This window comes from Plutella xylostella, chromosome 2 (genome assembly GCF_932276165.1).
Source record: "Plutella xylostella chromosome 2, ilPluXylo3.1, whole genome shotgun sequence".
Lineage (NCBI taxonomy): Eukaryota > Metazoa > Arthropoda > Insecta > Lepidoptera > Plutellidae > Plutella > Plutella xylostella.
This window is the reverse complement of record NC_063982.1, coordinates 61177-78823: the sequence shown is the minus strand read 5'-3', so window position 1 is coordinate 78823 and position 17647 is coordinate 61177. Positions and strand designations below refer to the sequence as shown.

Sequence of the window (17647 nt, the reverse complement as noted above, 5' to 3'; positions counted from 1 at the left end):
CTTAAAATTCCTCTCAAATCAGAAGATGACATCGAGATAGCTACCAAGTACATAACATGTCTCATTCAAGAAGCTGCTTGGAAAAACACCCCCGAATTGAACGATGTCAAAAGAGAGCGCTTCAACCTTAATGCAGATCTAAGAGAGAAAATAGCGGAGAAAAGAAAGCTGCGAAGAATATGGCACACAAGTAGGCATCCGGATGATAAGAAAGCACTCAACAAAGCTTGTCTCCAGTTGAAGATGGACATAGCCTCTCTAAAGAACAAAACTTTTCAAAGCTTCGTTGAATCGTTGACTCCAGATAAATCTTCAGAATATTCCCTGTGGAAAGCAACGAAGCATCTAAATCAGCCGATGAACTGCAAGCCTCCTCTGAAAAAGACCGATGGTGAATGGGCTAGATCCAGTCAGGAAAAATCTGAAGCTTTTGCTCTACACTTGGCGGATGTCTTCAGCCCTAATGCAGCTGCTGACGGCATTGATGAAAGCTTTATCGAATCTTCACTCGCCCAAGACCTTAGAGATGATTCTTCGATAAAACTTGCGACACCACGGGAAGTGTGGTCTCAAATAAGATACCTAAAGACTCACTCGGCTCCTGGCTTCGATCTAATAACGCCAAAAATTCTAAAAGAACTTCCCAAGAAGGCAATCGTTTTCATAACTATACTAATTAACGCAATTCTAAGGATGTCTTACTTCCCCCAACACTGGAAAGTTTCCCAGATCTTAATGATCTACAAACCCGGAAAGCCAGCCAATCTGGTAACGTCTTATCGGCCAATAAGTTTGCTGCCCATCATCTCAAAGATTTGCGAGAGGATAATCCTACGCAGACTGTCTCCTGCTCTAACCGAGAATAAAGTAATTCCAGACCATCAATTTGGATTTCGGTCAAGGCACGCTAGTATAGAGCAGGTTCACAGAGTCTGTGGAAAAATCAGAGATGCGCTTGAAAACAAAGAATATTGCTCAGCAGCATTTTTAGACATCCAACAGGCATTTGATAAAGTCTGGCACAAAGGGCTACTATTCAAGGTCAAGAAATATCTTCCTCACGCATTCTTCGGGCTGATCCAATCTTACCTGTGTGATCGAGTTTTTCACGTAAAAGAGAACGGTTCCATGTCAAGATTTTATGATATAAATGCAGGCGTGCCTCAAGGGTCTGTTCTTGGACCTACGCTCTACTCCCTGTATACATGCGACCTTCCAAAAACTAACCATACTCTGACTGCAACCTACGCTGACGACACTGCGATTTTGGCTAATAATTCAGACCCCTCCATGGCCTCGTTTCTACTGCAATCTGAACTGGACGAAATAAGCAAATGGTTAAGGGTATGGCGTATAAAATCTAGTGCCTCAAAATCAACCCACATCACATTCACACTGAGGAAAGGAAATTGCCCTGAAGTTAAGCTGGCAGGAGAACCACTCCCACACTCTGATTCTGTCAAGTACCTGGGAATTCACCTAGACCGCAGACTGACCTGGAAAACGCACATAAAAAAGAAAAGAGATGAGTTAAACCTGAGATACAGAAGTCTATGGTGGCTGCTTGGAAGAAAGTCAATGCTATCATTAGAAAACAAACTTTTAGTTTACAAGACTATTCTCAAGCCAATATGGACGTATGGCATTCAGCTCTGGGGCAGTGCTTGTAACTCTAACATAGAGATTCTACAACGATACCAAAACATACTTCTGAAATCCATATCGCACGCTCCTTGGTTTATTACCAATAGAGAAGTCCACGAGTTCCTAGGAATGCCAACTGTTAAGCAAGAAATAGCTACATCATGCTCCAAATATAAAATACGCCTGGACAATCATCCCAATCCCTTGGCACAAGATCTCCTTCTACACAGCCACAAACGTCGGCTTAAACGTCATGCAATACTGGAGCTGGACGAAACCTTTGCTTCTTGCTGATTGAAGAGTACTTGTCACTGGACAAGTAACTCTAAACGCCTGATACCTCCATCAAACCTGCTTATGGTTAAGGAACCGATCGCAGATTAAAACCGCAGAAAAAAAAAAAAAAAAAAAAAAAAGATGTGCATTATCAATTTTGGGGAACTGTACCCAATGTTTACTTTTATTTTGCCTTCTATTAAGATACCACCACAACACAACAATTTCGTCGTCCATTGTGCGCGCAGGTCCAAATTCAACTGAGGACTGTCTGAATTTCTTCCGGGATCCGATGTAATGTGAACACTCTGTCCGGTGTCCGGTTTTCGGCAGATCTGCCGGTCCGGCGTAGTGGGAACGCTGCCTTACGTACTTAATCAGATATATTTTTTAAAATGTTATTTATGTAGTAAATAAAATATCTTATTATAACTGATGCTATGTTTTAATTTTTACAAAAAGTAATGCCCCGGGTGAGGATCGAACTCACGACCTTAAGATTATGAGACTTACGCGCTGCCTACTGCGCCACCGAGGCTGGTGGTGTGCGCTCTCAATTTATCATACGAGTGTTCTTTCTTATCACACCTTTCATGATACCAATAGAATGTAATGAAATGGCATGGAAGTATTTAAGTACCTACTTATTACATCCATGTGAAATGGTAATGAATGACTCTTGACATTCACAAGATGGCAGCGATAAATACAATAGAACTGATAAAGTTTCAGTAGGTAGGTACTTAATCAGAAAATCCAAGAAAATCTGAAATGATCCAGAAAACTCCCGAACCCGCCTTAGTTCTTGTTCTTATCAAAAATTACACAGAGTAGGTATTCTCGCCAGATTGCGGTAGTCTCATGGTAGTCTACATCACTGAGGAAAAAAAACACTATGTTGTCTACTTGTCTATTACATGTTGTCTACATATTTTTTTTGTCAAAACTGGTCAAAACAATCGGAATTGAATGTTTTAAATATTATTCATTAAGTAATTTAATAACGATTCCATAACGAACCAAAAACTTCAACACAACAAAATGAAAGAACGAATACGAATCACCATCGCCAAAATCAGACCTAAACTCCACACAGCAAAAGCGCACCTCCTCAAATTAGCACCCAAACAGAAATCCAAGCGCTTGACCATCCTCCTGCTATTGCTCCTGTTGTCCTGCTCTCTCCTGTGTTGTCGGAGAAGGAGGCAGTGCTCGGCGCTGGAGGGGTATGAGGCGGCGGTGCGGGGGGACGAGGCCCGGCTGCTGGGCGCGCTCGGGGACGCGGGGGGGGACCACCTCTGTAGGACTCATACGGCGGAGATGGTGAATTTAGTGCCGTATAACAGGAGCATACCAGGTAACTACTTAGGTCTCAATCATACGCCTTTGAAGTCGGTAGTCGTATGGAATAATAATAAATAGTGACTAGGTATTTTGCAATGACTTGTGCCATCTCCAAAGTCGTGCCGTTGAGATTCGGATCGGAGTACTTGATTTCTTGTAACTGTACCTGCATAGGCACTGCAAGCCTGGTATTTCCAACGTATGCTCTGCTCTGTCACCGTAGGTATAGGTACGTATAGGTGGAACTATTTTTCACTTACGGACGACAGGACTAGGACCCACAATCTGCTTGCAGTATACTAACCAATATCTTCGAAGAGCCCCAACAATCCACTATCCACCTGACATCTCCCCCAGACGTGTGCCACCCGCTGTGCGCGCGCGCAGCCTACCCCCCCGCGCTGCCCCGCGCCTCCGCCGTCATCGCCTTCCGTGACCCCCCCTACCCCGCGCTGCTGCGGACGCTGTGGAACCTGCTGGCAGCCTCCGGGTGGGTGGAGGGGGGCTACAGGGGAAGGAGGGCGCGTGGTGGGGTGAATGGGAGTCGGGGTAAGTGTAATTTGGTAGGGTTAGGTAAATGTAAAGTTATGTAACTAAATAAGAAGAAAAAGGGTGATGTCGGTTGTTTTTTAAAATTATAACGCTCGTTGCATCACTACCATTACCATCAACATAATCACCTGTAATCTTCCGCTGCTGGGTATACCCTCTCTCATCGAGGAACGCTATATCATTCAGTCCTCCTCAACCACTACCGGTTTCTTCTTAGTTATTTTAGTTCTTCTCTATTTTTTTCGAATGATAGGTGACATTGCCTATGATTCACGATAAGTTACATTTCCTCCCTAACATGATAGTCCTACCCCCAGCCCAGCCTCCCTCCCCCCATTACTTGGAGGAGATAATCCTGGTGGACGCGGCGTCCTCGCGCGAGGAGCTGCGGGGGAAGCTGACGCACTATGTGAGGACGCGCCTGCCGCCCGGCCTCGTGAGGATCATCAGATTACCACACTAGTAAATATCACATTTGCTTTAACAATCGATCTACAGAGTAGTGGAGTTATAAATGGTAGTTCGTGGTCTGAACTCGTCAGCCCTATCAGTCAGGGTGCACGAAAAGAGGCTTCTCGATTTACGTCCCTACTTCGGAGTCCGGAGCATCTGGGGCCGTCAGGACTGACGCTGATATGACTGGCCAATCCTTTCGCTGGCACGTTGACAAACCCTTGTCTACCTCCCTTGGCATCCTAAGTCAGTCTATGCAAGTCCACCGAATGAGTCTGGCCAAACTGATATTTTGCCGTTTATAAACGTTACGACAGTGTGGGCCGCACGCACGCTCGTGCCATTGGCGCCCGCGCAGCCAATGGGGAGATCCTGCTGTTCATGGAGGCCGGCAGCGAGGGCTCTCGTGATTGGTTGCGGCCGCTGCTGCACCGCGTGGCGACCAACCGCAGGGTGGTGGCGGTGCCGGTGCAGGACCAGATCAATGCCGCAACGTTGGAGTACTCGGAGATTGTGCTGTTTGAGACCTCGGTATGTAGATACATAAGTTATGTTATTCGGATAAGTAGACTAAAATAAATTTATGTTTGCGGGTCCAAACTCTTACTCTCTTTACCCTAGCAATTTAGTCGTCGCAGCAGCCCTTTCGATGGAGAATTGAATTGGCTTCCTTTCGTAACTTAGATTGTATGGTTGTCAGATCGGTGGCTTCGACTTCTCCGGTGACTTCCTCTGGCTGCCGGTCCCCGGCGGCCGCCAGCCCGCGCCGCGCAGCAAGGTGGACCCCGTGCCGTGAGTGATCACCAGCATCATACACTATAACTACATGCTCACGACTATAATCCTCGAAGGGGTAGTCTGACTGAGGTGACTTGCAAACCCGCTCCGCAACATGGCAAAGGTTTTATCTCAAACTGCCTATTTCTCAACGATTTTATCATAGGTACTGTTTATTTATACTAGGTATAAAATATGATGTCTTAAAAATTACACATTCATTTTTGTGGTGTGTTATTTATAAAAACTGCACATATAAGTAAGTGTTACTTATATCTCGTACAGTCTCTTTCCCTCACCCCCATTCTCTCCCTCTAGATCACCGATCATGTACGGGCGCGTGTTTGCCATAGACCGCGCGTGGTTCCGCACGCTCGGTGGCTTCGAGGGCGCGCTGGCGGACGCGGCGGGGGACGCGCTGCAGCTGTCGCTCAAGATCTGGATGTGTGAGTCAGACTAGGTATAGGTTGGGCACGTATGTACAAAGGTTCCACTAGTTACCTATATGTAAACAAAGGTTCCAATCGAGAGGGTTAGGTACGTACAGAACAGGAACTTCGCCCCCTCTCAGAATAGAATAGAATGAATAGGTTGGGCAAACAGCCAGCAGGACATGTTTACGTCGCGTCGTAGTCTCCTCGTGGCATCACGGATCGAATTTCTCTCTGGGCCTTTAACCCTTCTGTAGGGCGAACCCTGCTCATTTGCGATAGCTACATCAATCAATATGTAAATAACCAGTCATTGGCTGATTCTTGCTTGCATCCCCGAAAAGGCGTTACTCAGAAACCATTTCCTCGTCAGGTGGAGGCTCCATCGAGACCATCCCGTGCTCCCACGTGGGCTCCCTGGAGCCGCCCGTGGAGCCTGCGGGGGCGGGCGCGGGCGGGGCGCGGGGGGCGCGCGCGAGGGCTGCAGTCGGATGGATGGACGAATACGCAGAGCTGTTCTTTATGTTTAACCCGGAGCTGAGGGTAATGTATCTTCGGAAACTTTTCTGCGTAAAGAACATCTCTCTTGCTGTCTTAATGAAATTCGGTGTTTACCTTCATCTTCTCGCTGTCCACAGCTAGAGAAAGACATGTCCCAAAGCCAAGTGCAAGAAGGAGCCTCCCAAAGTGACTTATCGACTATACTTTACGTCCGTCGAACCCTACATAGTCCGCGACTGACGAAGCTATATTGATTGGCAGATCCTTTCACCACCAGATCTAGTATTGTCACTGACAGCAGCAGAAGACGAAGAAGGTCGATTATTAGTCCTTGCTATTGCTATCTGTCCCCAGCAGCAGCAATTGGAAACAGCGGCGGAAGACGAGACGTCACTCCTCGACTCACCGGATGTGTCGTCACTCCTGGACCCACCGGACGTGACGTCACTCCTGGACGCGGGCGGCGACGTGGCGTCATCGCTGAGGCTGCGCGCGCGCCTCCGCTGCCGCCCCTTCAGCTGGTACATGCAGCACGTGTACCCGGACAAGTTCCTGCCATTCGTGGACGTCGTGGCGTGGGGGCGGTGGGTGCTCTTGTTTTTAGACCTTACCTGACATTATTTGCCTGATTTAAATCGATTTTTAAAACAATATGTCGCGTGCAACACATCCTGTTTGTGGTAAACACTCGGGTAGGTTTCAAGCGGTGATAAGCTTTAAGGTAGGACGCCACGCCGTCGGTCGATCCTCTGATACCTACTACATCCATCCAGATAGAAGATAGGGTGTGTAGGTGATGGACGAGAAAAGCAATAAAAACACAATATTTTTGGGAGTGCAAACGGAGCGCGCGCGACATCAACTTAAACAGGGCGGAAGTCCTTGCCGCTCGCGGGGTTCTCAAGATGGCCGCTTTGCAAAAGCGCGGCTAATTTAAATTTGGAACAAAATACGATCTCGAGTGCGCTCGTGTTTATTTAAGATATTAAATCAAAACAATTACATAGGTACACGTAGCTACCTAAATAGGGCATTTTCAATGCAAGTAAGTAGATAAATATTATAGGTACAAATAGTTTAGAACAATAGTTATTTGTTATGTAGTGCGTCGCCTACAATATCTGCCTCCTTAGTACGTCAGTACTAACAACCCGTGTTAGATGAAAGAAGAGCGACGCGCGTCACAGGTCTGCGCAGCACGCCCGTGCGGGTGCGCACGTCCACCACTCGCACGCGCCCGTCGCGGCCGGCGTGGGTCGCACTCACTACCCCGTGGCGCCAGCAGCTCCGGTCTAAGTTAGCTTCTACTATGATAACGTAGTCACCTACCTCTAGTGACCTTGACTCCTGGGTCCACTTCTGACGCGGCAGTAGGGTTGGTAAATACTCTTTGAGCCAGCGGGCCCAAAACATATCCGCTAGTCTTTGCGCCACACGCCATCTTTTACGTAAGCAGAGGTCATCATTAGTGTACTTACCGAACTGAGGACTTGTCGAGGACGCTCCAATCAAAAAATGATTAGGCGTAAGGGCTTCAGGATAATTAGGATCATCCGAGACATGTGTTATGGGGCGGCTGTTTACCAGCGCCTCCACTTCAGCTAGCAGAGTGGCCAATGTGTCAGGGTGGGGGGCGCGTTCTTTCAGGATTACCTTCAACGAAGACTTTACGGTACGTATCATTCGCTCCCAGCTGCCTCCCATCTCTGGAGCGCCCGGCGGGATGAACCGCCACTCGACCCCGCGTACTGCACCGGCTTCCCGCACTGCCTCCGTGTCCAGCTCGGCGATGCTGCGTTTCAGTTCCGCATCGGCACCTCTCAGATTGGTACCATTGTCTGATATAATTACCAAAGGCATTTTTCGACGTGCCCCCATACGGCGGAGGGCCATAATAGCTGAATCAGCGGTCAAGTCCTCGGTAATCTCAATGTGGATGGCGCGTACTGTAAGACAGGTAAATAGCATACAGTAACGTTTCTGTCTTCTACGACCAACAGTGACTTCAAGTGGACCAAAAAAGTCGACACCACAGTAGCTGAAGGGCGCTCTGTTGTGCTGCAGCCTAGCTGCAGGCAGGTCAGCCATACGTTGCGGCTGAGGCGCGGCCCGTCTGAAGCGACAAAATAAACAGCGTGACGCAACAGTGCGAACAGTTGGTCTGAGATTCAAAATCCAATATAGTTGCCGTAAATTATTTACAACAAGTTCGTTTGCACCGTGGAGTGCTTGCTTGTGGTAATGTTCCACTAACAAGCGTGAGATTCTATGCTTACCGTCCATGACAGCAGGTCTCCGGGTGCCGTGCTCCACTCCCACTACTTTATCTATGCGGCCGCCGAGACGCAAAATACCTACCTCATCAACATAAGGTGTCAGCTGCCGTAACCGGCTGTTAGATGGCAGCGGTTTATTTTGTTGCAGGCATGACAATTCGGTGGAAAAACTGTCGAGTTGACATTTTTTTATCAGTAGGTCTTCTGCCTCCTTCATTAGAAGAGTGTCCAATGAGCATTGTTTACGCTTCAGTCTTCTAATGAATAGCAATACCCTGGCCGTGGCACGCACGAGGGTGATCCAGTTCGAGATATTATCTTCGTTAGGTAACAAAGATAACTCTGAACTGTGTGCGACCACCACATGTACAGTCCTCACCTCGCACTGGGCATCCCCAGTGGTTGAGTACGCTTCAGGTCCTTGGGCCAGTGATCCTCAGCACGGCGAAGAAATGAGGGACCTTGAAACCAGTCACTAGAGTAGACTAGCGGAGGGGCATTATCGCGCGTGGCTATGTCCGCCACGTTAAGGCCAGTAGGTACGTAACGCCACTCGCATGACTTTGACAACTCGTCAATTTCGCCTAAGCGATGAGCCACATAAGGTTTATAATCCCGTGGGTCGCTACGCAGCCACTGTAACACAGTGCTGGAGTCCGTCCAAAAATACCTCTTTGTAGGCTGAATGTGTTTGTGCTCGCGTTGCACCGTCGTCGCGAGCCGCGCCGCCAGCAGCGCACCCTGTAGTTCCAGCCTAGGAATAGAAACTGGACGCAAAGGACTCACTCTACTCTTACTAGCTTCAAAACTCACCATTACACGTCCATCTGACCGTGTAAACCGCCAGTAAATCACGGCCGAGTAAGCTTTTGAAGATGCGTCACAAAAAACATGCATTTGTGTATCAACAATAGGGCACTCAATATTATCTAATGAATGCGTCATCCATTGCGCGTCCGAGTAACACTCGACCCATTCATGCGCATTCAAAACAAACCTTGGAACGCGAAGTCCCCGCAAGCCTTTTAAATCGCTCAGCCAATCTAAAAACTTACGATGCTCCTCGGTTTGGATGTGGCAATCCCAACTAACACCGCTTCGATGTACATTTTGAAATATTATTCTACCTTTTATAATAAAAGGTGACAGAAAACCGTGTAAATCGTATACTGACATTATGATACTCAGCATTTGTGCTTTTGTAGGTGGCACAGAACCATCTAAAATGCGTGGCGAAATACGATCGTAATCAACCTTGAATCCAAATGTATCGTCATTCGGATGCCACATCAATCCGAGAGTGCGCTCAGTTGTATTCGTAGCTCCATGTTTGAACTCCATAGCAGTCGGCGCCAGCGCTGCAGCGGGGATGGACTGCAACACCTGTTTGTTGTTACTCGACCACCGCGTTATCTCGAACCCACCTGATTTGTGAATAGCTGTTATGTCTCGCACGAGTTCAATGGCCTGGCTCTCGTCGGCACACGAATGTAAACAGTCATCCATGTAATGACTATTAATGATTACGTCGACAGCTTCGGGATGCAAATCTTGATATTTAAGCGCATTTTTATTTTTAATGTATTGCGCAATGAAAGGTGAACAGGTTGCGCCAAACAATAGACTTTGCATTACACAAGTTTTAATAGGTAGGTTTGTGTTTTCCTGCCATAGAAAGCGAAAAACATGTTGGTCTTCAGGCCGAATCCTAATTTGCACAAAAAAATCTTTAATGTCGGCTATGATGACTATTTTATGCTCACGAAATCTTAACATAATTCCTAAAAGTGAATTATATAAGTCTGGGCCAGTAAGTAAATAGTCATTAAGGCACAACCCTTTCACTTTTCCCGCGCAATCAAATACTAACCTTAGTTTACCAGGTTTATTTGGGTTTTGAACTCCAAAGTGCGACAGGTACCAAATGTGACTCGCCGGGGGTTCATTGACATCTAGTTCCCGCGCGTAGCCGTTATCGAAGAGTTTCTGCATTTCCTTTCGGTATCTCTCCGCATAGTCACCGTCATTCTGAAACTTTTTTACTATACCTTGTAACCTGGTACGTGCGTAGTCATATGTTTCCGGCATGGTAAACTCGTCCTTGACGAAGGGCAGACCAACCTCCCATTGATTACCTACGTGACGCGCTGTCTCATCCAGAATCCGTACAGCTCGTAGGTGGGCCGTATTCTCGCGTCGTAAGGTTGAAACTCCAATGGAATCTAGTTCAAACGATTGCTTAACTAAATCATTTAATTCATTGATGGATGTAGGTACCTGTTCGTGTGAGTGAGCGAGATGAAAAGTGTGTCCGTTCACGGGAGAGTGAGTGAGACCGCAGCAGCCATGAACTGACCATCCTAAGCGACACCTCGTAGCATAAGGCTCGGATCTGTTGCCATGCAGAATCTCTTATGGGGCTAACAGATAATAATTATCTTCTCCTATCAATAGGCGAGGCACTACACAACTTCTACATACTACATCTTTTAAATGCAATAAGTGTTTACATTGTAAGTCATTTACAGCTGACAGATTTTGTTTCGGTAATTTTAATTTATCGACCTGTCGTAATGTTACATCATACATATTTTTCTCATTAAAGCCACAAATCTTTGTAGATACTTTAGGAGCATCTGATTGAAAAACCTCAATACCGAACGCATCAATAAATTTTATAGGAATAGATTGCGAAGTGGAAATACCTAACTCCTGTAGGGTAACAGTACCGGTTATCGGCCACTTAAGCGACTTGATGACTTCAGAGTTAATTTCTATCATAATGCTGTGTGTCAAGATTTTCCGAAAAAATATCATTCGATCTTTCAATAGTCTAGTTTCATAAAACCTAACGTTTATAGACGTAGCAGTGATAGATGATTTCCAAAAAAATATTTTTCCTAAAAATAGCAAATATACCGGTTATCGGCCATTTTACCCAGTTACCGTCCACGAGTGCACTGGTTATCAGCCACCTAATTCACAGTAGAAAAACGAGTTTTATTCAGTAGTTCAGGGTTTATGAAATAAGTAACAAATTAAAATCTAAAGTCAAACAAATAGCTACTCTTGGCATTGGTATCGATAAACATTATCGGCCGTTTTATTATCTAATGGCCGGAATCAGGTTTAATTTTACCTATTTTCTGCCGCCCGCTATTTCAGACGGCCGGAATGGACAACATTTCATTTTCTTTACCCTATATTTTTATTAGTTATTCGGAAAGTTTATAGAAAATTAGTGGACCCGTATTTTTTTATTTTGTTTATACATAAATTTTTGCATGTTATTTTTAACTTTAAAGTTAATTATTTTAAAACCGGAAGCGACGTCACAAATTAGGCTCAATTTTTATTTTTGTCTATTTCCTGAGTCTCGAAAAAAAACATAAATGACACTGACAAGTGACATTTAAACTTTGTTTACATGCCAACCAACAAATGGGTCATTTTCAAATGACCTTGATATTTCTAATGATGGAAAGTAGGTACTTATCATGTAAAAAAATAAGCAGAAGCATTTTTTCAGCTGTGTAGGCGGTGGCATGCTCTGGGACATATTATATAGAGGTCATCTCTTATTAATAAATAAAAAAAATAGTCAGAAAGTGTCAGAACAGAATTAATGAAAATGACCCAAATAAACAACAACGTCACGATAAAACGTCAACGTCAATCAAAAATGAAAGTGACAGTTACTTTGTTTTTAAATCTATAGGCTTTGATCATCAAAATGCATCGCACCTGATGCATGACGTCATCAGCACTTTTTTACTATTTTATGATTTTCTCGAAAATGATACATCCAAAAAATACAAAAACATTTTTTTTGTGGCCTTTAGAGCTAAATCTCGAAATGGTTTTCGATTTATAGCAGCTTTAGTTTTTTGAAATGTTGTCCATTAGGTGTAATTTTGACCTATTTTCGGCCGCTTTTTCGACGGCCGGAAATAGGTTTTATTTGAACTGGTTATCGGCCGCTAAACATTCGTAATTTTTTTAAGGTCATATCTTTGAAACTATGAGGTATTCTGGCGGCCGGAATCTAGTTGTCAATTCACAAAATTATAACTGTTCACTAATATAATGGAATCTATGTTAGTGCATTTAAGGTTTCCGCAATATAGGCAAAATTTAATGACTACAATATACCGGATTTCCGACCACCCGGCCGGAAACTAGATTTTGGAATAAATCGATAACCTACTGTCCGACCACCGAAAATATTACAAATTATGAAAAGGTTTGTTAGTTTGGGCACTTGAATATTGAAATTAAACATACTTCAATTCACACAAACCAATTCAATCACTTATAAAACAGTAGGAACACTTAAAAACTTACCTCTGAAAATCAGTCCACCTGCTATTTTTTCTGCTAAATTTGCCACGAATCCACACACCAAATTTTGAAATGGTGACTGAGGGCTAAGTTCGCTAATTTCGAGGTCATGCCGTCGGATTATGAACCGTGATGTTCGCCCGGGTCGAATGGCGCGAAATTAGAAAGGAGATGTCTCAATACTATCCTATTATTAAAAATAATGTGCGAAGTGGCCGGAAAGGGGTAGTGGCCGGCAAACCGGTACGTTTACCCTACTAGACTTTTATCTATCATAGAAATTGAAGCACCATCGTCTAATAACGCGTGAGTGGTAACGACACCATTAGGACCACTGAGATTGACTTTTACCACTTTTAATAACACTTCACTACGCGGCACTGGGGCGCACGGGGGCGCGGACGACCGGCGAGCCGCGGCCGGCCGCGCCGCGAGGGGGGTCTCGGCGTCGGCGGCGGGCGCGGCGGCCGCGGCGTCCGGCAGCGCAAGGGGGGCGCTGCCGGCGGGCACGGGGGGCGCGCTGCCAGCCAGCGCGGGGGGCGCGGCGCGAGCCAGCGCGTGCGCTACGGTCTCGCTGCGGGAATCCGCTCCATCCTCTGTTGAAGGCTCCTCTCCTGATGTTTGCAGTGGTGGTGCGTTAGGTTTTTTGTAATGAAGTAGGTAATGATGCGCCAGACCACAGCCGTCAATGTCACATACGGGCGCAGTACATGCGTTCCGCTCGTGTCGTTCTAAGCAACAGTAGCATAGGCCTTTAGTCTTGACAAATCGCCATCGGTCTTTTCTCATGGCCCTCTTAAATGATCGGCAATCAGTTAATGAGTGTTCTGATGATTTTTTACAAAATGGACACATGTTATGTGCAGCCGTTGCTAACACACTACGATTATAGTTATTGTAGGTATTAGAAGGGCGGTGTCTATCATCGATGCGCCTAGGCTGCGGTGCGGGCTCGGGTTTTCTCTCTCCTCGGGCGTCTCGCAGGTTAGTGACCCCGACGACGGATACCATTTCAGCCTCTCTTTTCAAAAAGGCAGCGATCAGTTGTATTTTAGGTGTATTGGATGCCAGCTTCATGTATGCGTAGTCTGTCCATCTACTGACTAATATGCTTGGCAGCTTAGAAATTATCGCAGCCGCCAGCTCTGGGCTTCGCAAGTAATCATGGTGGTTGAGCGAGAGCAAGGCTGCGACACAATTGTTCACTTTCATCGCAAAGGTGATTATATCATTCTGGTAATTAGCGGTAAGTGGAGATAATTTTCTCATTTGTGCAGTAAGATGTTGTACGACTAAATCTGAGTGGCCAAACCTCAACTCCAGGGCGTCCATGACGAGCGCCGGCGCGGTGTTTCCGATCAGTAGGTCCGTCACTGCCTCCATGGCCTCACCTTTGAGGGCCCGACGAAGTCTCCATAGGTTTTCAGGGTCACTAAAGTGGCACACGCGAGTAGATTCGTCGTAAGCACTTTTGAAGTGTAACCACTGCATGCAATCTCCACTGAATGTAGGTAGTTCACGCGGGGTAGATAGGCGCGTGAGTAGACGCTCCTCCTGGTGGGTGGAGGACGTGACCATCATGTCCTTGAGCGTGTGAGCGAGTTGTATGATGCTGTCGGCCGGAGTGCCCGGGGCAGGAGCGCGGACCTGGGGATCCTGGGGTGCCCGCGCTGCCTCCGTGGCCGCCGCATCTGTAGCCGTCGCCGCCATGGCGGGAAATGGTGACGGCTGGACATTACTTCGCTCCATCCATTCGTTCACAATGACTTGTTCATTGTGTTGTAGTATTATACTCTTCCTTGAGTGACGCGATACGTTGTCATGTTGTTCGCCTTCCATGTCGATAGCCAAGTCGTATGCCAGTTTTTTGTCGATCAGCTCCATCTGGATCTTCGCTTTGGCCTCTGCCGCTGCCAGCTCGAGGTGCTTGCGCCGCACGAGTGACGATGACGAGGAAGATAATGAAACCGAGCGTGGGGCACGCGACGCCTCAGTTTTTACCACTGATTTATATTCGGTAGGCACTTTAGAACACGACGGTTGCACGACACTTTGCTGTTTCGCGACGTTTGAATGTTCCGCGAGCACATGGCTGGATGCCATTTTTAAACGAGCACTCAACTTCTCGCGATCTTTTTGCTTAACGAGTCCATCGTTCGGTGGAGTTGTAAACATTGTCCCGGTTCAGTGATTTGGTTCGAAGGATCAGCACTTTTTGTAGGTGATGGACGAGAAAAGCAATAAAAACACAATATTTTTGGGAGTGCAAACGGAGCGCGCGCGACATCAACTTGAACAGGGCGGAAGTCCTTCCCGCTCGCGGGGTTCTCAAGATGGCCGCTTTGCAAAAACGCGGCTAATTTAAATTTGGAACAAAATACGATCTCGAGTGCGCTCGTGTTTATTTAAGATATTAAATCAAAACAATTACATAGGTACACGTAGGTACCTAAATAGGGCATTTTCAATGCAAGTAAGTAGATAAATATTATAGGTACAAATAGTTTAGAACAATAGTTATTTGTTATGTAGTGCGTCGCCTACAGGGTGCACGAAAGAAACCTCCCTGAGTGTCGAGTTTAGATTCTTAGAGCTAAACCCACGATAACTTCAATTACTACCCTACTTAAGCACAATTAAGCTATGAAGTTTAATGGAGTTGCCATCGATTACATAGTTAGAAGACTTAAAGAACTAGTAGGTATCCAAGAATCGGTGGACATTTGTGTTTTTCTGAGGCTGGACTCCACTATATACAGAGTTAGGGACACACCACCTCAGTCCAGGTCCTCACCCCTCACTCTCCCCCTGCCCGCAGCCTGGCCACCCCCGCCCCCCGCCAGCTGTGCGCGACGGGCGGCGGGCTGCCCCGCGTGCGCGCGCTGCCCTGCGCCAGGCGCCTGCGCGGCGACCAGCTGTGGGCGCTCGACCGCCAGCAGCGGCTCCGGAACGACGAGAAGTGCCTCGTCGTGTTTAACACTTTCCTGTTAGTAGATACTAGCTGTTCCCGCGAGCTTAGCTACGCCTTAAAAAGTTTTCCCGTGGGAATTCCGGGATAAAAAGTAGCCTATCTTCTTTCTCAGGGTCTAGAACATATGTATACCAAATTTCATTCAAATCCGTTCAGTAGTTTCGGCGTGAAAGAGTAACAGACAGACAGACAAAGTTACTTTCGCATTTATAATATTAGTTAGGATAGGAAGGTTACCTAATACTCCTTGTATAGGTTTCGGAAAGCTAGAGATGACTTCCAGTGGAGTGCTTTGGGAGAGGCTAGCAGTGGAATAGTGGACTGCTGATGAAGAGTTTATTATTCTTTTAAATACTTAAGTTATTATATAAGACGTACTTATTCTTTATTCTAAATTTCTGTTTGCAGACCGATAGACATGAGGGGAGTAGTGTTCATGGTGTGCACGGTGGGAGAGCCCAGACATAATGAGGTAGGTGACCAGAATCTCGCCATCAAAATGCCTCGCATCGCACTAAGTTGCAACCACAAACCCCCCATTATGTAACACAAACCCCTTTTCCTTCCGTAACGTTGGAAACTACACCAAGGCCCGTCACATCACATCGCCACTGGCGCTCGCGATGCGCAGGAGGCCTTTTGTAGCAGTGGACGATGACAGGCTGAAATCAATATTTTCAGTTTTGCTTAAAATGTCTTCTTCCCTTTATTTTATTTATTTTTTATTTTACTATATTAGGAAAACTTAACTAATTTATTTTGTAGATAACAATGTCAGGGTAGCTTATGTTTCACAAGTTTCCACCTCTAGTTTCTACCCTTTCCAGTTATATGACCGCCATTTTGATCAGTAAAGTTTACGCTATCACCATTATGTAAAGCTGCGTACAGACCGGCCCAACGAACGCCCGATGGATATTTCTCATACATAATGCAGGTCAACAAAACCCCTTCGTAACACAAACCCCTCTTCCATCCTTCCAGCGCTGCGGGCTGCTCTGTAGCGTCAGTGGGCTATGCAATAATATTATGTATATAATAACCAAGTGGAAATCTACAGTTCGAGCCCTATGTCCCTGGTTAAGGATCCCAGGACCTGATGATGAGATAATAACCCCCCCCCCCTCCCCCCCAGCGCTGGGAGCTCCACTCGGGCTCGCTCCGCCACGTGGCGAGCGGCGCGTGCCTGGACGCGGGCTGGCTGGCGGGCGGGCCGCTGCTGCCCGGGCGCTGCGGCGGCGGCGCCACGCAACTGCGGTTCGACTTCCACGGCGACCAGCCCATGTTCAGCAAGAGTAAGTGTATACCAATACCTATATAACAGGCTCTGCCTAATTTGGGATCGGATGTACCTTGCGGGACGTGTAATGCGTTTAATTGTTAATAGTTGTATTGCACAACTTGCAAAACTAATGATTTACAATTAGGTGGATTTACCTAATGCTAAAGGCTTTTTTTACCAGTCAACCTGCACGAGGTCCATGAAGCAGAATGCGTTTCTAAAAGACGCACTAGGGATAACTCTCAATAATCACTGAAAGCTTTGAACATGGAGTTTCACAGAGCCTCAGCTTTAGCGGCCAGGACCTACCTTATATACTTACCCAGTCTTCAAAAAATCGTCTTTTATTTCCACTTCGCTTCTAAACTTAATTACCTATGTTGTATTTTAATTACAGAAGAGCTATTCTCATCCAAGGAGCAGCTGATAGCTCTAGAGAAGATCCGTCACGCGCGCGCCGCGGAGCTCCGGAACGACTCCGCGACGGATGTCAGTATTGGTATAGACTAATAATATTAGTCTATGGTATTGGGACGGACGTCCGGGTCAGGACGGATGTCAGAGCGGGGACGGGGGCTGTGGGGACGGATGGTAGTCAGCGGGCATCTTCCTGTGGCGGCCATTTCAATGAACTGATGTAAACTCTGATAGATGGTTTACAAACTGGACATTGGTGAAGAATCTAGATACTATCAAGTTAGGTACCTGATAATTTGTATGCCATTTATTTTTACTTTTGGATTATAATTTAGATAGTGTAGGAATTATATTCAAAATAATTAAAGATGGGAAATCTATT

General features: G+C 46.2%; 1 protein-coding gene and 1 non-coding gene across 2 annotated transcripts; one reads left to right on the top strand and one right to left on the bottom strand.

The window, feature by feature from the left end:
* Window positions 1-2385: 2385 nt before the first annotated feature.
* Window positions 2386-2458, bottom strand: Trnam-cau. The gene has a single exon. It is a non-coding gene; the product is annotated as a tRNA-Met (tRNA).
* Window positions 2459-2858: 400 nt separating this feature from the next.
* LOC105390613 (polypeptide N-acetylgalactosaminyltransferase 1-like) lies at window positions 2859-17645 on the top strand. Its single transcript, XM_048633072.1, has 12 exons — window positions 2859-3277; window positions 3622-3813; window positions 4134-4278; window positions 4587-4800; window positions 4970-5061; window positions 5365-5492; window positions 5851-6020; window positions 6333-6562; window positions 15414-15581; window positions 15975-16038; window positions 16702-16861; window positions 17246-17645. The coding sequence occupies exons 1-12, from the start codon at window positions 2962-2964 to the stop codon at window positions 17356-17358; spliced, it is 1992 nt and encodes a 663-aa protein (XP_048489029.1). The 5' UTR covers window positions 2859-2961; the 3' UTR covers window positions 17359-17645.
* The last annotated feature ends 2 nt before the right edge of the window (window positions 17646-17647 follow it).